The 17,221-nt window shown below is 45.3% G+C and overlaps 1 protein-coding gene across 1 annotated transcript in view; it reads right to left on the reverse strand.

Moving 5' to 3' along the window:
• The window catches only part of EXT2 (exostosin glycosyltransferase 2), a 169,843-nt gene that overhangs the window by 149,643 nt on the left and 2,979 nt on the right, over positions 1 to 17,221 (reverse strand). Inside the window, exons 2-3 of the mRNA XM_043972175.1 lie at positions 13,828 to 14,393; positions 12,558 to 12,647 (exon numbers count right to left, since the gene is read on the reverse strand). Coding sequence (XP_043828110.1) covers positions 12,558 to 12,647; positions 13,828 to 14,363 — 626 coding nt within the window. The 5' untranslated portion in view covers positions 14,364 to 14,393. The remainder of the gene's footprint in view (positions 1 to 12,557; positions 12,648 to 13,827; positions 14,394 to 17,221) is intronic.

A 17,221-nucleotide genomic window follows, 5' to 3' on the forward strand; every position in this document is an offset into this window, starting at 1 on the left:
ACAGCTAGCATCTGAGGCCATATCTGAACTAAGGAAGATGGGTCTTCCTGACTCCGAGCCCAGCACTCTATCCATTGTGCCATCTCGATGAATTTAAATTAAGCCAGTTAATAACCCTTCAATGGCCTGTAAGTGTTCAAGTGAAAGGAAGAGTTAATCAGTGCAGCAAACTTTACTGTTGCCTTATCTTAAGAAAACTGCCACAGTGACCCCCACCTTCAGCAACCACCAACCTGCTCAGTCAGTGGCCATCCAACACTAAGGCAAGACCCTCCATCAGCAAACAGATTACAACTCACTGAAGGCTCAGCTGATGGTCAGCATTTTTAGCAATAACGGATTTTGTTAATGAGGGTATGTACATTATTATTCAGACATAATACTACTGCACACTTAGAGGACGACATTATAGTGTAAATATAACTTTTATAGGCACTGGGGAAACAAAAGGTCCATGTGACTGACTTTACTGCAGTGGTCTGGAGCTGAGCCCACCATAAGCTCTTTGTGAGCAGGGGTTGTTGTGTTCCCCTCTAGCCCAGTAGAACCTGCCAGCTACAGCCCTACCGATAGTTATGGGAGAGCCAGTTACCGGGCGCCGGCTGTTCTCCCACCTGGGGATACTGGCCTCCCCATGGCGCCCTTCTTGGGAGACTCCAGCGTTGTCCCGGGCTGTGCCCTACACATGGAATTCTCTCCCTCCTCATTGCCCCCCTGGCTTTCCTTGGCTTCCTTCAAGCCTCAAAGAACAGCCCACTGTCATGCATAAGCCTCTCCCAGTGCCTTCTTCAAGCTGGTACCTTTACTATGACGTTATCTCCTATTTATCCCATCTACACCTTGTTTGTTACGGGGTTGTTTGCATGTTGTCTCCATCAACAGAAAGGAGAAAGCCCTCTTTTGTCTCTCTTGGTATCCCTGGCACATGTGCTTGACACATAGGAGGTCCTTAATAAATGCTTCTTGACCTGACTTTACCCAAGGGACATAGTCTCAGACACCCAAGGGTCCTGCCCACACCATAATGAGACAGTAGGGTAGATTATTATAGTTAGTACACTGCAGAATGACCAAATTTACAAGAAATGAAAGCTGGAAGGGACCTTAGAACATAGATTATGGAAGCTAGAAAGGAGGAGGGACATATCCTGAGAGAGTAAAAGGCAGAAGTGTCTCTGGGAAGAAAAAAACAGCAAAAACAGCAAACAAAAAAAAACAAAAAACCAGTGGCCAATGGAACTCAGAACACCTAAGGAAGGTTCAGATAGACACATTCCGGTTGGGGTCAGAAGCTGCTTGGCACACAAGCCAGCTCCGAACAACTCTGCCCTCCCTCCCCACACCAATCTCCACTATTTCTACTGTTTTTCCAGGGCCACTGAGGTGTAGCCTCATCTGTCAGCTGTCAACTCCCCCCCTGCTCCCCAAGCCCACCATGCCAACTCTTCAGTCGTGTTAATCCAATTCCCAGGCAGTGTGCTGAGCCCAGGACTTGAGTGAGCCAGGAGCGCTGCCTCAGCAGCTTTCCAGCACTAAGCCGCCATGTTGGCTCATTAGGGAACAGCGGCCAAGTAGCTTTAATTGGATCCGGTGAGTAGAATGGTGACACCTCATCAGCCGGAGGAAAGCAGGTGTGGGTCAGATCAGTTTTTACGGCTCCTCTTTCCCTAGGGGACAAACACCCCACAAAAGGGCTGATGAGGCCCAGAGTTTTACCATTTCCATGGCCTGCAGTCTGCAGCCAAGGGGCCGGAGCTGAGAAACCACACATTCTGCAGCCCTGATTGCCCCCAAAGCCCCATCCACCCCGATGACAGCCGGCATCCCATCTAACAGTCCCCGTTTAAGTTCAAACACTTTCTAAGCGCCCTTCAAAATCCCAATCTATTTGCTTAAGCTCTGGTGAAACCAAGAACAGGTGAGTGACGTAATGGGGTGGGGGCTCTCCAGCTGCGAGCCCTTCTGTACAACCTCAGGACCGGGCCTGGTGCCGCCAGGTGGGTTTACTGGATCCTGATTAGCCCACAGCACTGAATCCAGCCCCAAAGGGTTTGGGCAGCTTCCAAGAACATGATGGCATGCAGGCTCATTCTGCTGTCTGGAAGAGGGAAGCAGCCACGGCTCTACTAAACACATGCAAACAGCAGCCCGAGAAGCTGGGGAAAGCCCACTGTCCCCCACCCCCACCCCCAGAACCCCTGCAGGAAGCATTGCTAGAGTGCACTACTTTGGCCGGGCTGGGAGATTCTGCTTCGCTTTGTACTTTACCATAGGTTATTAGTCTCCTTAGGAATCATATCTCACACTGCGCTTATCAATGAGGCGCAAGCTTGTAGGAGACCCTAACTTGTTAAGGTTTTAAAGCACTGGGCCAATTTCACACTTTAACATATTATACACATCGGGTTACACAAGGACACTAAAGAAAATGCAGCCTAGGGGGTAGCTAGGTGATACAGTAGCTAGAGCACTGGCCCTGGATTCAGGAGGACCTGAGTTCAAATCCAGTCTCAGACACTTGACACTTACTAGCTGTGTGATCCTGGGCAAGTCATTTAACTCTCATTGCCCTGCTCAAAAAAAAAAAAAAAGAAAGAAAAGAAAGAAAGAAAGAAAAGAAAGAAAGAAAGGAAGGAAGGAAGGAAGGAAGGAAGGAAGGAAGGAAGGAAGGAAGGAAGGAAGGAAGGAAGGAAGGAAGGAAGGAAGGAAGGAAGGAAGGAAGGAAGAAAGAAAGAAAGAAAGAAAGAAAGAAAGAAAGAAAGAAAGAAAGAAAGAAAGAAAGAAAGAAAGAAAGAAAGAAAGAAAGAAAGAAAGAAAGAAAGAAAGAAAGAAAGAAAGAAAGAAAATGCGGCCTAACAGGGAGCAAAAAAAAGCAAGTCACCTGGGTTCTCTCCTAGCTCTGCTACTACCTGACCTCCTGTGTCACCTCACCCAGTTTGCAAAATGAAGGCACCAGACAAGGGACCTTTGAAAGGACCTTCCAGCTCCAGCATCCTGTGTTCTAAGGTCCCTCCTACCAGCTCTGACATTATGGAATGTCTCAGTTTCCTCCATCTTTACATGGGAAAAATTCTATAAATCTTTCTTACTTTAATAATAACAGCTAATTCTAAGCAATGAAGAGATCCAAGACAATCCCAAAGGACTAATGATGAAGCATACGATCCACCTCCAAAGAAAGAACTGATATTGCTTGTAAATGGAAAAAAATAAAATACTATTTTAAGAATAATAAAAATAAAAAAGAATTGTATTGATTGAATATAGACTTTTTTTCTTTTATTGGAGTTTTCTTGTACAAAATGACTAATACAGAAATGTTTTACATAATTGCACATGTATAACCTATATCTGCTTACTGTCTCAGAAGGAGGGGAAGTAGGGAGGAAGGGATAGAATTTGGAACTCAAAACTTTCAATAAAAATGCTTTTAAAAAATGTAAAAGAACAACTACCATTTACATAGGCTCGCAAAGTACTTTACAAATACTGGTTCGTTTCATCTTCACTTGGGAGGAAGGTGCTATTATAATCCTCATTTTGCAGTTGAAGAAACCAAGGTTACAATTTGCCCAGGGTAACAATTAGTGACTGAAGCCACCTATGAATTCAAGACTTCAAATTCTGAATCTAAAACTTTATCCACTGAACCAGCCACTTATCTGATACATATTTTATAGAAAACATGGCCAGAAAGTGATTTTATGCAAAACACATTCTTTCCCCAGCAGCCATATTATAAAATAGGAGATCATTCCATAGGGGGAAAAGAGTCAAAAAAAATATGGTGAAACCTTAAACATAAGAAATGTGTGCAGCGAAACAGGAGAGCAAGGTGACTTCTGAATGCAGTGGAAATGAGTTAGTACAGCGTTAAGTGAAACATCCTACAGAAAGGATTTTAAGTGGGGTAAGTTTTTGTTGTTGTTGTTGGGGGGTTTTTTTGGTTTTGGTTTTTTTTTTGTGGGGCAATGAAGGTTAAGTGACTTGCCCAGGGTCACACAGCTAGTAAGTGTCAAGTGTCTGAGGCCAGATTTGAACTCAGGTCCTCCTGAATCCAGGGCTGGTGCTTTATCTACTGTGACACCTAGCTGCCCCAAGTGGGTTAAGTTTTAAGTAATATTTTAGGTGTGTTACTGAGCTTGGGAAGACCAAGTGTGGAGGAGGACGGGTGTTTGTTCTGCTTTCAAAGGCAGCTCCCATTTTGTTTGACAAAACCAATGCACCCTCAGTCAGCTTCCCGATCATCTCAGCTTGGTCATGACTGCTAAGCTTCTCAGAGATTTCCTTTTCACTTCTGGAAGATAACTTGCTGTGACAAGGACCATTCCCATCACTTAATTTGGGGTGATTGTGGAGCTGACTTCTTATGGTAGTCAGGCTCCAGGTCTATTGTCCAGATTGGCCAGAATTCTCAGAAGGCGGAAACCCCTTTGTCAGTTCTGCCACTCAGTCCCCTCTGCTCTTCTTTCCAGTCCCTGACTCATTCCTCAGCTGATGGGGATTTTTCCATGCCAGGTATCTATTAACAGGATGCTCATAGATCACCTCCTCCCTTATGTGGGTATTTACAATGCCTAATAGACTAGTCAAGCTGTAATTTCACACTTGGCCACCTCCTTGGCCTGAAAATTTCTAAGTTCAAGGTGCTGAGGTCTTTAAAAAAGAATGTGTGGGGGCAGCTAGATGGCCCAGTGGTAAAGCATCGGCCCTGAATTCAGGAGTACCTGAGTTCAAATCTGGCCTCAGACACTTGACACTTACTAGCTGTGTGACCCTGGGCAAGTCACTTAACCCCCATTGCCCAGCAAAAAAAAAAAAAAAAGAATGTGTGCCCTACCTTTTCAATTCTGTAAATTTAAAATCCCACCAAATGAACTGATTTAGACCAACAGACATATTTACCCTATGGGGGGGGGCATGTTAAGATTAGCCCCAGCCGCACACTGTCCTGCTAAAAATCCCACAAAATCCCAAAGCAGCAGCAGCAGCAGTGAAAGCAATAAAACCAGTGGATTTGCCTAAGCCAACACAGGACAGAGCCACCAAGGGGACAGACTCCACCTTCAATTCCGACCCTGGTATTCCCTCATTGAGGTCTAATTCATAAACCATAGAGCATTAGAACAGAAGGAGACACTGTTAAAGGGAGGGGGGTTTTGATGCGGTTTTTTTGACTCCCAGATCATGCCAATTTTGAATGTGAAGCACTAAGACAATTAACAAAAATGACTGCTCACCATTCTCCAATCCAGAAGCCCATTTGGGCCGCAAGATAAAACTTTCCATATGAGATGAAATAAAATGATTCATCGCTCACCGTTTGGAAGCCAATGAGTGTGTGTGTGTGTGTGTGTGTGTGTGTGTGTGTGTGTGTGTGTGTGTGTAACCTAATCATTCAGGAATTCACATGAAGCCAAAGTAAGCTCTGCTTACCTGATATTCCCTTGCTATAATATGAAACTCTATTTAACATATGTGCCTGATAAAAATGAAATCGATCTCCCATTCCCGTCCACTCTATATACCAACAATAATGTGCCAAACAGAACTGGAGCTTTAGGGAAAACAAAGCTGGGGCACAGGAGGTAAAGACATTGCCTTTTCTAATGGCTCTTTCCTTTTCCAGCTAGGTCTCCTCCAGAGTTTCACATTCCATGACAATCGAATCCATAATAAAGTGGCCCATTCAGAGGCCAAGGAGCCCTGGGAGGGGTGGATGTACCAAGGGGCCCTCCTCCAAGGGAGGCTGAGTGTGCTTTGACTGCCCTCTGCAGATCAGTGGCTCTCCTGCACCCGCTTTCGGGGCTGGACAGTCCCACAAAGGGCCGTGCTCAGTTTCCGAATCCGAACATGACATTTCTTAGCTCTCAGAACCACCCTTTGAGAATCTGGAAGAGAGACATTGGCTGAAGCCCACAAAGCCGGCCTCCAGTCCCAGGGCTGGCACAAAGACTTTGAGCCAGTCACCCCAGCTGTGGCCCTGATTTTCCTCATCTATAAAATGGGGGAACTGGACTAGCTGCCTTCTAAGGTGCTTCCAGCTCAAGGTCTTTCCTTCATTTAAACACCCCCAATAAATGCTTATGTGCAAAGTACTTTGGGTAGTCCTAAGGAAAAGACAGTGACAATGGAGAGGCTAAGAAGGGTGCCATTTCAAATAGCCCCCAGTACTGATTCAAATACAGAAATGAATGAAAGCTGGTGGAGTAAAAACTTCACTCACCAGAATGCAAAAGGAAGATGGGTTCCAATTAATTCAGGTATTATGATAATAATAATAGTAGCAGCAGCAGCATTGACAGACAGCTAGGTGGCACAATGGATGGAATGCCAGGCCTAAAGTCAAAAAGATTCATCTTCCTGTGTTTAAATCTGACCTCAGACGCTTACTAGCTAGGTGACCCTGGGCAAGTCACTTGACCTGTTTGCCTCAGTTTCCTCATCTGTAAAATGAGCTGGAGAAGGAAATGGCCAACCAGTCCAGCATCTTTGCCAAGAAAACCCCAAATGGGATCATGAAGAGCTGGACATGACTGAAATCAATGAACAAGAAGATAGCAATGATATAGTGCTTTAAGTTTCTACATGAGTTAACAGATTTGAACTCCACAACTTTGTAAGGGAGGCACTTATTGTCCCGTTTTACAGATGAAGAAATCAAGGCAGAGACAAACAGGGTCAAGTGACTTGCCCAGGATCACACAGCTGAAAAGTATCTGCAGCAACATTCAAACTCAGGTCTTCTGGCTCCAAGTCCTGTGCTCTATCCAATGTACCACCTAGCTACCTCCCACTTTAATTAGCCCCCTTTGAACTTTGGATTTTGAAACTCTTTCCAAATTGGACTAACTTGGTAAATCCAGGATAATGGGCCTAACTGAAAATTTACCAGATTACCAAGGATCTCAAGTAGTTTCTGGGTCATCATTTGGAGTCTTAATAATCATCACTTAGAATTATAGCTATAAGGAAAGGTATCGCTGCTAGGTCTGTATCCCAAAGAGACCACAGAAAAGGGAAAAGGACCCACATGGACAAGAATATTTACAGCAGCTCTCTTTGGGGTGGCAAAGAACTGGAAATCGAGGGAATGCCCATCAATAGGGGAATGGCTGAACAAGTTGTGGTATATGAATGTAATGGAATACTATTGTGCTCTAAGAAATGATGAGCAGGAGGAGTTCAGAGAAACCTGGAAGGACTTGCATGAACTGATGCTGACTGAGAGGAGTAGAACCACAAGAACATAGTACACAATAACAGCAACATTATGTGATGAACAATGGGGACAGACTTGGCTCTTCTCAGCAGTGCAACAATCCAAAACAGTTTCAAAGAACTCCTGATAGAAAATGTTCTCATCATCCAGAAAAAAGAACTGTGAATTATGAATGCAGATTGAATCATATTCTTCCTACTTTTGGACTGTTTTTTTTTCTTCTTGTTTGAGGTTTCTCCTTTGTGCTCTGATTCTTCTTTCACAAGATGACTAATGTAAAAATATGTTTAATGTGACTGTACATAAACAACCTATATCAGACTGCTTTCCATCTTGGGGAGGAGGGAGGGAAGGGAAGGGGGGGGAAATTTGGAACTAAAAATCCAGTGTAAACAAATGTTGAAAACTATCCTTATATGTAATATGTAACTGGAAAATAATCAAATTAAATTTTAAAAATTAAAATATATATATATATATAAGTAAAGGTATCAAAGACTGACTAAATCTATGTAAACCCTAAAGTTGCTTTTCTGACTAAATCCTTGACGTGTCCATTTTTTAAAATAAGAGATAGTAATAAATTATAAATAAGCCATGGCCCCTTGTCCTCAAGGCAGGCGGGCTAACACTCTCCCTTCACTGAGACTGAAGGACCTAAATGTCTGCTGCATACAATATGGCCTGATGCACAGAAGCAGAAGCACAGACTTCAACACCGATTTCATTCCTCAAGAGGGGCCAAGAGGGCTTCGGGGGTGGGGGTGGGGGGTGTTTTTCAGGTTGTTATCTCTTCCTCCCCAGATACTGCCCTACAAAAGCCCGATGCTTCAATGGGGCACCAATATAGGCCTGGGTCTCCCAAGGAAATAACAGAGCAAGCCAAACTTTAGCAGGTCCTACAAGCAAGAAGGGTGTTATAGAAGGACTCCATGCAACTCATGCCCCTTGTCCAAGGGCCAAGTGGGCTTGGCTCGGCAAAGACCGTCAGCCAAGGGCTGGCCACCACGTAATAAATGTTTTTTCAGCAACCACAACTTAGGAAGCTATCTACTAAAGCATGACGGTGACAACAAAGGAAGAATTCACAGCAGTGAAAGTATAGTTCCTTTACACAGTGAAGTTAAGTATCCTTCTCTACATGAACAGACATTGATACTGCAGAGATGGGGGACCATGAGTGTGGATACAGTCAGGTTGTGGGCTAATTTGGCTGAACTACTTTTTTCTTTCTTTTAAAATGTTTGTTATAAGGCAAAACTCTTATGACATTAAAATAAAAGGCATTCATTTAAAAAGAAAAAGGAAAAAGTAGGGGGAAAGAGCACAAGAAGAAATTTACTTATATGATCGAGGCCAAAGTAGGCCCAAGCAACACTGACAATCCATAACAATGGTGAAGAGTGTGCAAGACTAATAAAAACAACATCCCCCTCCAGGGCCAGCTGAGCCCCTTGCTTTGGTCCTAGCCAGAAAGAGATGCTGATGAGGCAACAGTCAAAAGGAATCAAAACTGACCCTGAAGCACCGGTTTCCTATCCCCAGTTTTTTCCAAGTGTCTTTAACTGGATGAGCCCGGAGACAGACACCAGTCCTCACTTTCTGCATAGTGTATCCATGGCAGTTACTTTTGAAAGGAAAAATGGAACAGGAAAGGGCTGGGCTTGGGGTCCAAAGACTTGGATTCAGGGATCCTGCCTCTGAACCATTTACTAGCTATGAGGCCTCAGGCCCACACTTCCCATCCCGAGCCTTCTCCTCCTCCACTCCACCCACAGTATGATACAGTCACGTATTAACTTTAAGATTACTGAGGCATTGAGGTGGTGCAATGAATAGATAGAGCACTGGGCCTGGAGTAAGGAGTTCAAATACAGTCTCCCTTAACTAGCCATGTGACCCTGAGCCAGTCACTTCACCTCTGCTGCCTCAGTTTCTTCATCTGTAAAATGGGGGTAATAACAGCAGCTTCCTCCCAGAGCTGTTGTGAGGATCAAATGAGAATAATTGTAAAGTGCTTTGCAAACTTTTGGTATATAAATGGTAGCTATTATTATTGGTGGTGCTGCTGCTACAAGGACAACTACTACTCATTCTTCTTTTTCTCCTCTTTCTTCTTCTCTTTCTCCTTTTCTTTCTCTTCCATTTCCTTTCCTTCCTTCTTCTCCCCCTCCTCCTTCTTTTCTTTCTTTTTGCAGTTCAGAGGTGCAGGTGCTCCCTCCGCTGGTATAGATTTTAATCTGCTGGTGCTTTCATGCATGATCACTAGGAGTTGCCCTGCAGTGCTGGGCCTTTCTGATATTTGTTGCCAAGTCCTGAGATAAGACTTACTGGCTGCTGACAGACTCCACTCAAACTTTTTCGAATGCCAGAGTTTGCACTCAACCTTTAGAGCCAATGTAAACCTGGAGTCCAAGAATCCTCGAACATACATGCCAGAAAGGGCCTCCAAGACCAGCTCCCCGAAGCTCCACAAGGATGAAGATCCTTCCTCCCACACACATCGGCACTGAGTGCTCATCCGGCTCCCACCTGAAGACCCATGACCTCACAAGCCGGTCTGCTCTTCTGTGGACAGCTCCCACTGCCATTAACTCTTTCCTGATCATCAAACCCAAATGTGCCTCTTTGTGCCATTCACCCACTGATTCTACTTCTGCCTTGTATAGCCCATTCATTGTCCTGATTCTCCCTCTTCTCCATGTAAGCTAGCTTCTCTAGGCAAAGAGATCGAGAAAGAGAAAAATGAAAAGAGCAGGCCTTCCTTAAGTACTTGCTGTGTACTGGCCCCTGTGCCAAGCATGAGAGAGACTAGAGGGGAAAAAAGCCAGATCGTCCTATGAGAAAATAATTATGAATAATAGATTTCTAGGAAAGATCCAGACATCGGCTTAGTTGTTCTCTCTCCCCCTCACCCCAGAAAACTGGGCCTGGAATGAGTTCAGGTGAACAAAAGGAATGCACATGGATTCTTTTGTTTAGCTAGGGGAAGACACAACAAAAGGCATGAACTTACACTCTCTAAGACCATCCTGTAAGTCATGTTAATTAATGGAGCTAAATGATGCTACAACCAATTAGTTTAGATCAATGTATGGTGACCCGCCTCTACCAAAGAGGATAAACAGCCTGGACCAGGAGAGCCTTGGTCTCTCTCCCGCTGCTGGCTCAGAAGGCTGTTTCTTAGGTCTGTAACCCTTATGCTAGTGGGGAAGCCAGGGAGACATATGGTCAACACTTTACTGATATGTAATATTAATTAATAAATACTTACTGCCAAAATGGGTACAATGGCCGGTAATCTATAAATAGCTATTAATGTAAGTAGCAAATAATTTTAAAACCCAGCCTAGCAACAAATAATTTCAGTAACATAGTCCCTGACCTGGAGTCATATTTTAAAGGGGGGAGCTGAGGAACTGAAGGGGGGTAGCACAGGCTCAGTGGCATGCCTTGAGAAGTGCCTAGAACTGAGCAAAGTCAGGCTCTTGGGTGATTCACAGGGTGGATCTTCATTCTCAGGTGGGGAAGCAATAGAGATGAGGGCCCAGCTGGGGGACAGACGGTATTTCCTAAAACAAGCGGTGCCCAGAAGGGGACACAGTCCTCCAGACGTAGCCTAAGCCAAGGAAGGAATCATGGGACTCTCAATGACATCGACACTGAAGGTGGCCCCAGCATAGCCTTAGTCTGATGGGGGGGTTCCTCTTCCATGTGACATCATTAACACAGGAACTGCTCTCTAGCTATGCCTCAGTGATCTGGTCCTCATTCTACTCCCTGTCTCACAGAGTCCTTGTGGAGAATGTGCTTGATAAAGCTTGAAGAACTGTCAGAATGGGATTTGTTATTGTTGTCATATTAAAAGCAGAACAATAGCTTAGACTAGGTGGCCTCTGAGGTCCCTTTGGAAATCAAGCTTCTATTTACAAAGTTGATTTTTGGAATGAAAGTGAAGAGCTTTATATTTAATCCTCTTGAATTGTAACTTGTTGATTGTGTCCACTAATTCTGGCTTGTTGAGATCTTCTTTACATAGGCCACAAACCTTTCCTCCCAACTTCACAGCATTTACAAATCTTACAAGCACACCATCTTTGCCTTTCTTCAAGTCACAGATAATCATAATCGAGAAGCAAGAAGCTGAAGACAGATGTCAGAGAGATTCAACTAGAGGTGGCCCTTCAAGCTGCCATTATTAATCTTTTGGGTACAGTCATTCAAAGCCATCTAACTAGACAAACATCTAGCCAACACCTCTTAATTGTATCCATAAGCACAGTACTGGAGAGCTCAGCACAGTCTGTCAACACCACTCTGATAAAAAGGGAAGTGACGTCAGGGTGGCAGGACCTGTTCTAAACAAAGCCACGCTGCCTCCTATCCCACATGCTCACAATTCTCCCCCTTACTAATGCCTCAATATTTGCCCCGCACAGCAGCCGAGCTCAGTGGTCTCTCATTTCCCATTTCTACTCCCTTCCCCTTTTTGGGGAACAGAGCCCTCTGCCTTCTTCCCATCCCACAGAAGCTCTCTAGTTCTTTCCAAAAAATCTTTCGCCGATCACAAAAGGTCACCCAGAACATACAGCTGCCGGCCCTTTCTCGAAAATAGCCTTGGCCTGGCTGTGCCAATCTGGACTCACACACAGTAGCCAGAGGCTGCCTTACGGCCCTTTCACTTGTCTTGGGGTTCTAACCCATGCTCATTTTTTTTTTTTGCTCTATCCTTCCTAATCCAAAACCTTCTTAGCAGAGAAAACGCAGAAGCTAAGAAGGGTCTTCTGTGAGTTTTTTTAGCGTCCCCTCTTATCATTCCTCTTAGCCCTGCCCAGAACGATGTATTAGAAGAGGACTAGTGTAGACACCAGCTCTTGTCATCAGATCCCATGGCATGTCTAGTCTTTCAACCATGACGCTCTCACAACACTTCATTTCCATCTGTACATCCACACCATTCAGGATGCCGGGAGAACTATCACCACCGAGATTATCTGATCCAATGATCTGCTCCTAATGACCAGACAGAGACAAACAAGGAGACATTCTTGGCGAGTAGGAGATCCAGGCAGAGTTGAGCTGATGTAGATTTCCAGGGCTTCCAAATATTCCCATTTGCAAATGACACTGTACTGATTACATCAGGTCTCAGAATACTGACTATGCTGCTCGATGAAGCTCATGGCCACTTAGGGTCTGGCTTATGAAAACGGTCAAAGGATGGGAACCAGCAGTTCTCAAGGGAAGAAACCAGCACCTTTTCTTTTTTTTTAAATGCACCAAATCACTAGTAAGAAAAATGAGCTATCATGGAGAAAAGCCAGAGGCTACCTACCTGTCTCTGGGGACATCCAGAGCTGTATTATAATCTGGAGGCTCCCCAGGCAACATATTGAACAACAGTTGATTTGTGCCTCGATCCCACCTATTAAAAAAAAAAAAGAGGAACAGGAGATTTGGAATGTTAATTAGTAAGAAGCAAAGATGTTCCAATAGCACCCTGGCTCCCAGCCTAAAAAGGAACTTCAGTAGTAGACAGAGCATGTTCTGGGAATCCCACCAATCCAGGAGGTATCTCTTCGGTTCCCTCAAAGCACACAAGGTCATGAAGAAAGTTTCATTTAGGATCCTCAGGTTTTGCCTGTAATTCATACCTCTGCTCTCTCATAGACCATACGAAGCGATTCACATAAGGGTTAAGTTGGTCTGACTGCGGCAGACAAACACTGAAGGTAATGAACATTTCAAGAAAGCATTTGCTCCCACCTTACTGCACATGGGCAGAACCCTTTGGGCTCATCCCTGATCCTTGGTAAGCACTTAACAAATGCTTCTCCGGAGGAGAGGAGAGGGAAGGGGAGGGGAGAGAAAGGGAGGGGAGAGAAGGGGAGGGGAGAGAAAGGGAGAGAAGGGGAGAGGAGAGGAGAAGAGAGGAGAGGAGAGGAGAGGAGGGGAGGGGAGGGGAGGGGAGGGGAGGGGAGGGGAGGGGAGGGGAGGGGAGGGGAGGGGAGGGGAGGGGAGGGGAGGGGAGGGGAGGAGAGGAAAGTCGTTGAAGCCATTTTCCCAAATGTGTAGGACAAAAGGAAGTTCAGAAGGAAAAAGAGACAGGCAGGACAGCTTGGAAACATGTGTAAGTTACAAGCTTTTTAAAAAGCAAGCTGTATAATAAAGATTTGCAGTTTCCCATAAAAAAAAGAAGTAGAAAGCCTGGTTTCATTCATCTGCTCCGGGGTCTGAAGACCTTCCGCTACCACGGCAGAAACAGTACATGGTCCACTTGTCCTGACCATCTCCCCCAGATGCTTCCAACCACAAAGGTCAAGGGCAAGCACCAGCTCTTTCTCTGCTGTGAGGCATCAGGCAACAGCACTCTCTGCCCGCCTTAGATTCAGAGCCCTGACTGCCATCAGGCATCAACAAGCCCAAAGCCAAAACCTGCACCAGGATGCCCTGGGGCAGGGGGTGGGGCACCCAGCTAACCCACAGTCCCTGGTCCTCCACACTTAAGAGGGGCTACCCAGAGACCAGAGAGTGGAAAGGGGCCTGGAGTAAAGAGAATGGGGGTGAGTCACAGCTATGCTCCTTCTAGAACCCAGGTCTGCTACCTGGCGAGCTGGGCTAACGCCTGGGCCGTCTCCTTAATGCGCAGCGTCTTCTGGTTGAGCACATCTATAGATGGCACAAAGAGGCAGGCCCGGTTGATGTCATCTGTGTAGAAATCACTGTCTGAAATGGCTGTGAGCAGCTCATTGTACTCCCGGGAAATGGCGTTGCTGACTGGTACCCCAAAGTCATCGACATACTTTTTCAAGGAGTAGATGTAGACCTTGATTTTGTTCTTTGGGTTGAAACCGCAGCGGTAGACATCGAAGCAGGTGTGCATTCGGCAGCTGAGGTCTCCCCGCTCTGGGATGGGGCTATCAGCGGGCAGTTTGACCACGGGCACATCATGGACACTGCGCTTCTCCACTGCCCAGTCACTTGAAGACTCGATGGAATGGGGCCAAAACTGGAACACACCAGTGGCAATGAGGCCTAGTAAAACAACTGAGAAGAGGGTGATGTAGTAGAGGCGGTGCTTAGTCTTCATTCTTGGGATAAGGGCAGGACCCCGGATGTTGTACTTGACTGACGCACACATACTGACACAGACAGCCTCTTCCTCACACTCCTGAAGGCCAGAAACAAGAACATGAATAAGCAAGTGCATGGGGAAGCAGAGGAGACCGAACAGGGAGACTCAGCCAGCTCCTCAGAGCCCACATCTATCTTTTAAGTCGTTGAAATAGCAAACGGAATTTTAGATTCAGCTTGTAAAAAAAACTTGATTTTTTTTTTATGCAGGCAGGTAAAATATGGGGGTTTTGATATGAGGCAAATAGAATACGGAAGTAAATTAAATGTAGTCATTTTTCTATTCCACAGTTCAGCAAAAAGAGCCCTAGACTTGTATAGAAAAGACCTTACTTCTTGTCCTGCCTTTCCCATTTCTTAGCTGTGGGTCCTCCACGCTTCACAGGATCATAGAATTTTGAGCAGGAAAGAATCTTAGTCATCTTTTAATCCCATCCCTCATTTTACAGAAAAGAAAACTGAGTCCAGGCAAGGTGGAATGACTCTCCCTCCATCCCCCAAAGAGTAAAGGGGGAGCCAGCATTCATTCGCTTCCACGTTTGATGCTCAATCCATCAGTCCACTTCCTGGATTTCTTTGTCTGCCAGAGGGAATGGCAATGCCAGCCCACTTCCCTTCACAGCAGGAGGGAATGTATGGAAGGGACATGTCATTATCACAAAGAGGACACTACGACTGTCCTTGTCACTCAAGTATGCTACCTCAGTCATCCTGGAGGGGTTTTTCTCTCCCTCAGCCCCAGACCCATCAGGTACCAAGTTCTGTCCCTTCCACCTCCACCATCTCTCTCCCACAGGTATCCAAGCATGGCTCATATCCCCTCATAGGTCGGCCATTGTTGTCTAGACCACCCCTCATGGCCTAGATTACTCCAGTAGCTTCCCAATGATTCTCTGTACCTCCAATCTCTCCTCTTTCCAATCATGCATCCCTGGTCCCTCCAGGATGTGGTGTGTGTTTATATATGCTCCTGAGCCTGGCATTCAGTCCAGGCTCTCCACACCCAGCTCCAACCTAGCTTTCTGGTTTACTTCATTGCTGCCCTTCGCACACGCTGATTGCAGCCTAGCTGGACCGCCAGTTCTTCCATCAGTAGCCTTCCATCCCCTTCCATCCCGCACCAGTGAGGCCCGCTGCCTGAGATGCACTCCCTCACCACCTCCAGCTCTCAATCTGGATTGTCCTTCAAGACCAGCCCCGGGGGCACAACTCCAGTGAGGCCTTTTGTGATTCTCCTAGTTACCAGTTCTCTTTCCCTCTTCATATCACACTGGATTAGGACTTAGACTGAAATCATGACCCGCTACTTACTGTCTGTGTGACCTTGAACATCCCTTGACCTCTCTTGGCCTCTACTTCCTCATTTGTAAAACAAGGAGGCCTGCACAAGATGATGATCCATTCCAGTGAGAAATTTAGGGTCTCAGGAGATCTTGTGACTAGCATGAGAACACCATGGGCTCTCTGCAGACCACCCAGCACAGTGTCCTGCACCCTTGGAACCTCTCCGGGCTTCAGTTTCCTCACCTATAAAATGAGGGTGCTAGATAAGATGATTTCTAAGGTCCATCCCAACTCGAAAGCCTAAAAATCCAATCTAAGAAAATCCTATAGATTGATGTTTACATAATGCAGTTTATTAACTGTGCCATAGAGTTTCACTGAAAATCACTGATAAAAGAGTATGTGAGGGGAAAAAATAGTGGAAGGGCCAGCCAGTCAACAAGTATTTATTAAGCATTTATTATGTGTCAGGGACACTGGGGATAAGCACTGGGGATACAGAGAAAGGCAAAAACGTTATCCCTACCCTCTAGGAGCTCACAGTCTTGTGGGGAAGGCAACATGTAAATAGCTACGTACACAGGAGATATAGAGAAGTTTGTCAAATGATAACCACAAAGAGGAAAACACCAGGCAAACACCAGGCAACAGAGACCTCGCCAAAAAGGAGGAAATCAATTAAATACTTTTGTCTATGAGTGTGAGTGCCATTCACTATGAAATATAAAAGAGGCTCACACTACATTAAGTTTCTGGTTTCTTCCAATTTTATCAATGGGTCTACAAATGAGCACCATATGGGAGCTTTGATAATTCTCTGCTCATTTCCTCAATTGTAGTACAAAGGATACTTCCAAAGGGTCAAAGGCCATTACTTTCACACATACTACTTCTACCCTTGCTGCCTTACCCCATTACCACACAGACACCTACAAACATACATATATAAACACACACCACACCCTAAACATAAGATCACCTTCTAAATCTACCCCAAGTTACCCAGCCTCTCACTCTCTTTACCTCTAGCCAAAGCTTAATCCCTTTCAGATTACCCCAGAGACTAAACTAACAGTGACCCCAACCCAGAGTACCAAAAACCTACCCGTTACCACACACATCCCATGCCTAAAGCAAATTACTTTTTATTCCCAAAACAAAAACTACGTCTAAATTGACTCAGAAGTAGCAAGTGCCTTCAAAAACCAATGCAGACTACATCACCAAGATGCTACACTTCCTTTTCATTCAGCTTCCCGATGGAGGACAGCCCTGAAGGAAATACATCCATCTACTCCTGAGTGATCGCTACAGCTAATACCATCCTAGGTAGCCTGGGTCAAAATCAGAAGAATTTCACGAGACCCTCCCCTTCATCAAGTCCTATAAACTTCATCTCCTGTTTAACAAATCAAACCTGCCCTGACAAAACACAAGAGTCATTTGACTAGCTGCCAGGCACTGAGTCACTGGAAAAGTCTGTCATTTACCCTTGCACTACTGCCTAGATAAAATGAAATCACGTCTTCTTGGAACTACTTATTCCAAGAATCTGCCTGAATATTTCCCAAAGGCTTTGGA

The sequence above is a fragment of the Dromiciops gliroides genome, chromosome 6, assembly GCF_019393635.1.
Source record: "Dromiciops gliroides isolate mDroGli1 chromosome 6, mDroGli1.pri, whole genome shotgun sequence".
NCBI classification, from domain to species: domain Eukaryota; kingdom Metazoa; phylum Chordata; class Mammalia; order Microbiotheria; family Microbiotheriidae; genus Dromiciops; species Dromiciops gliroides.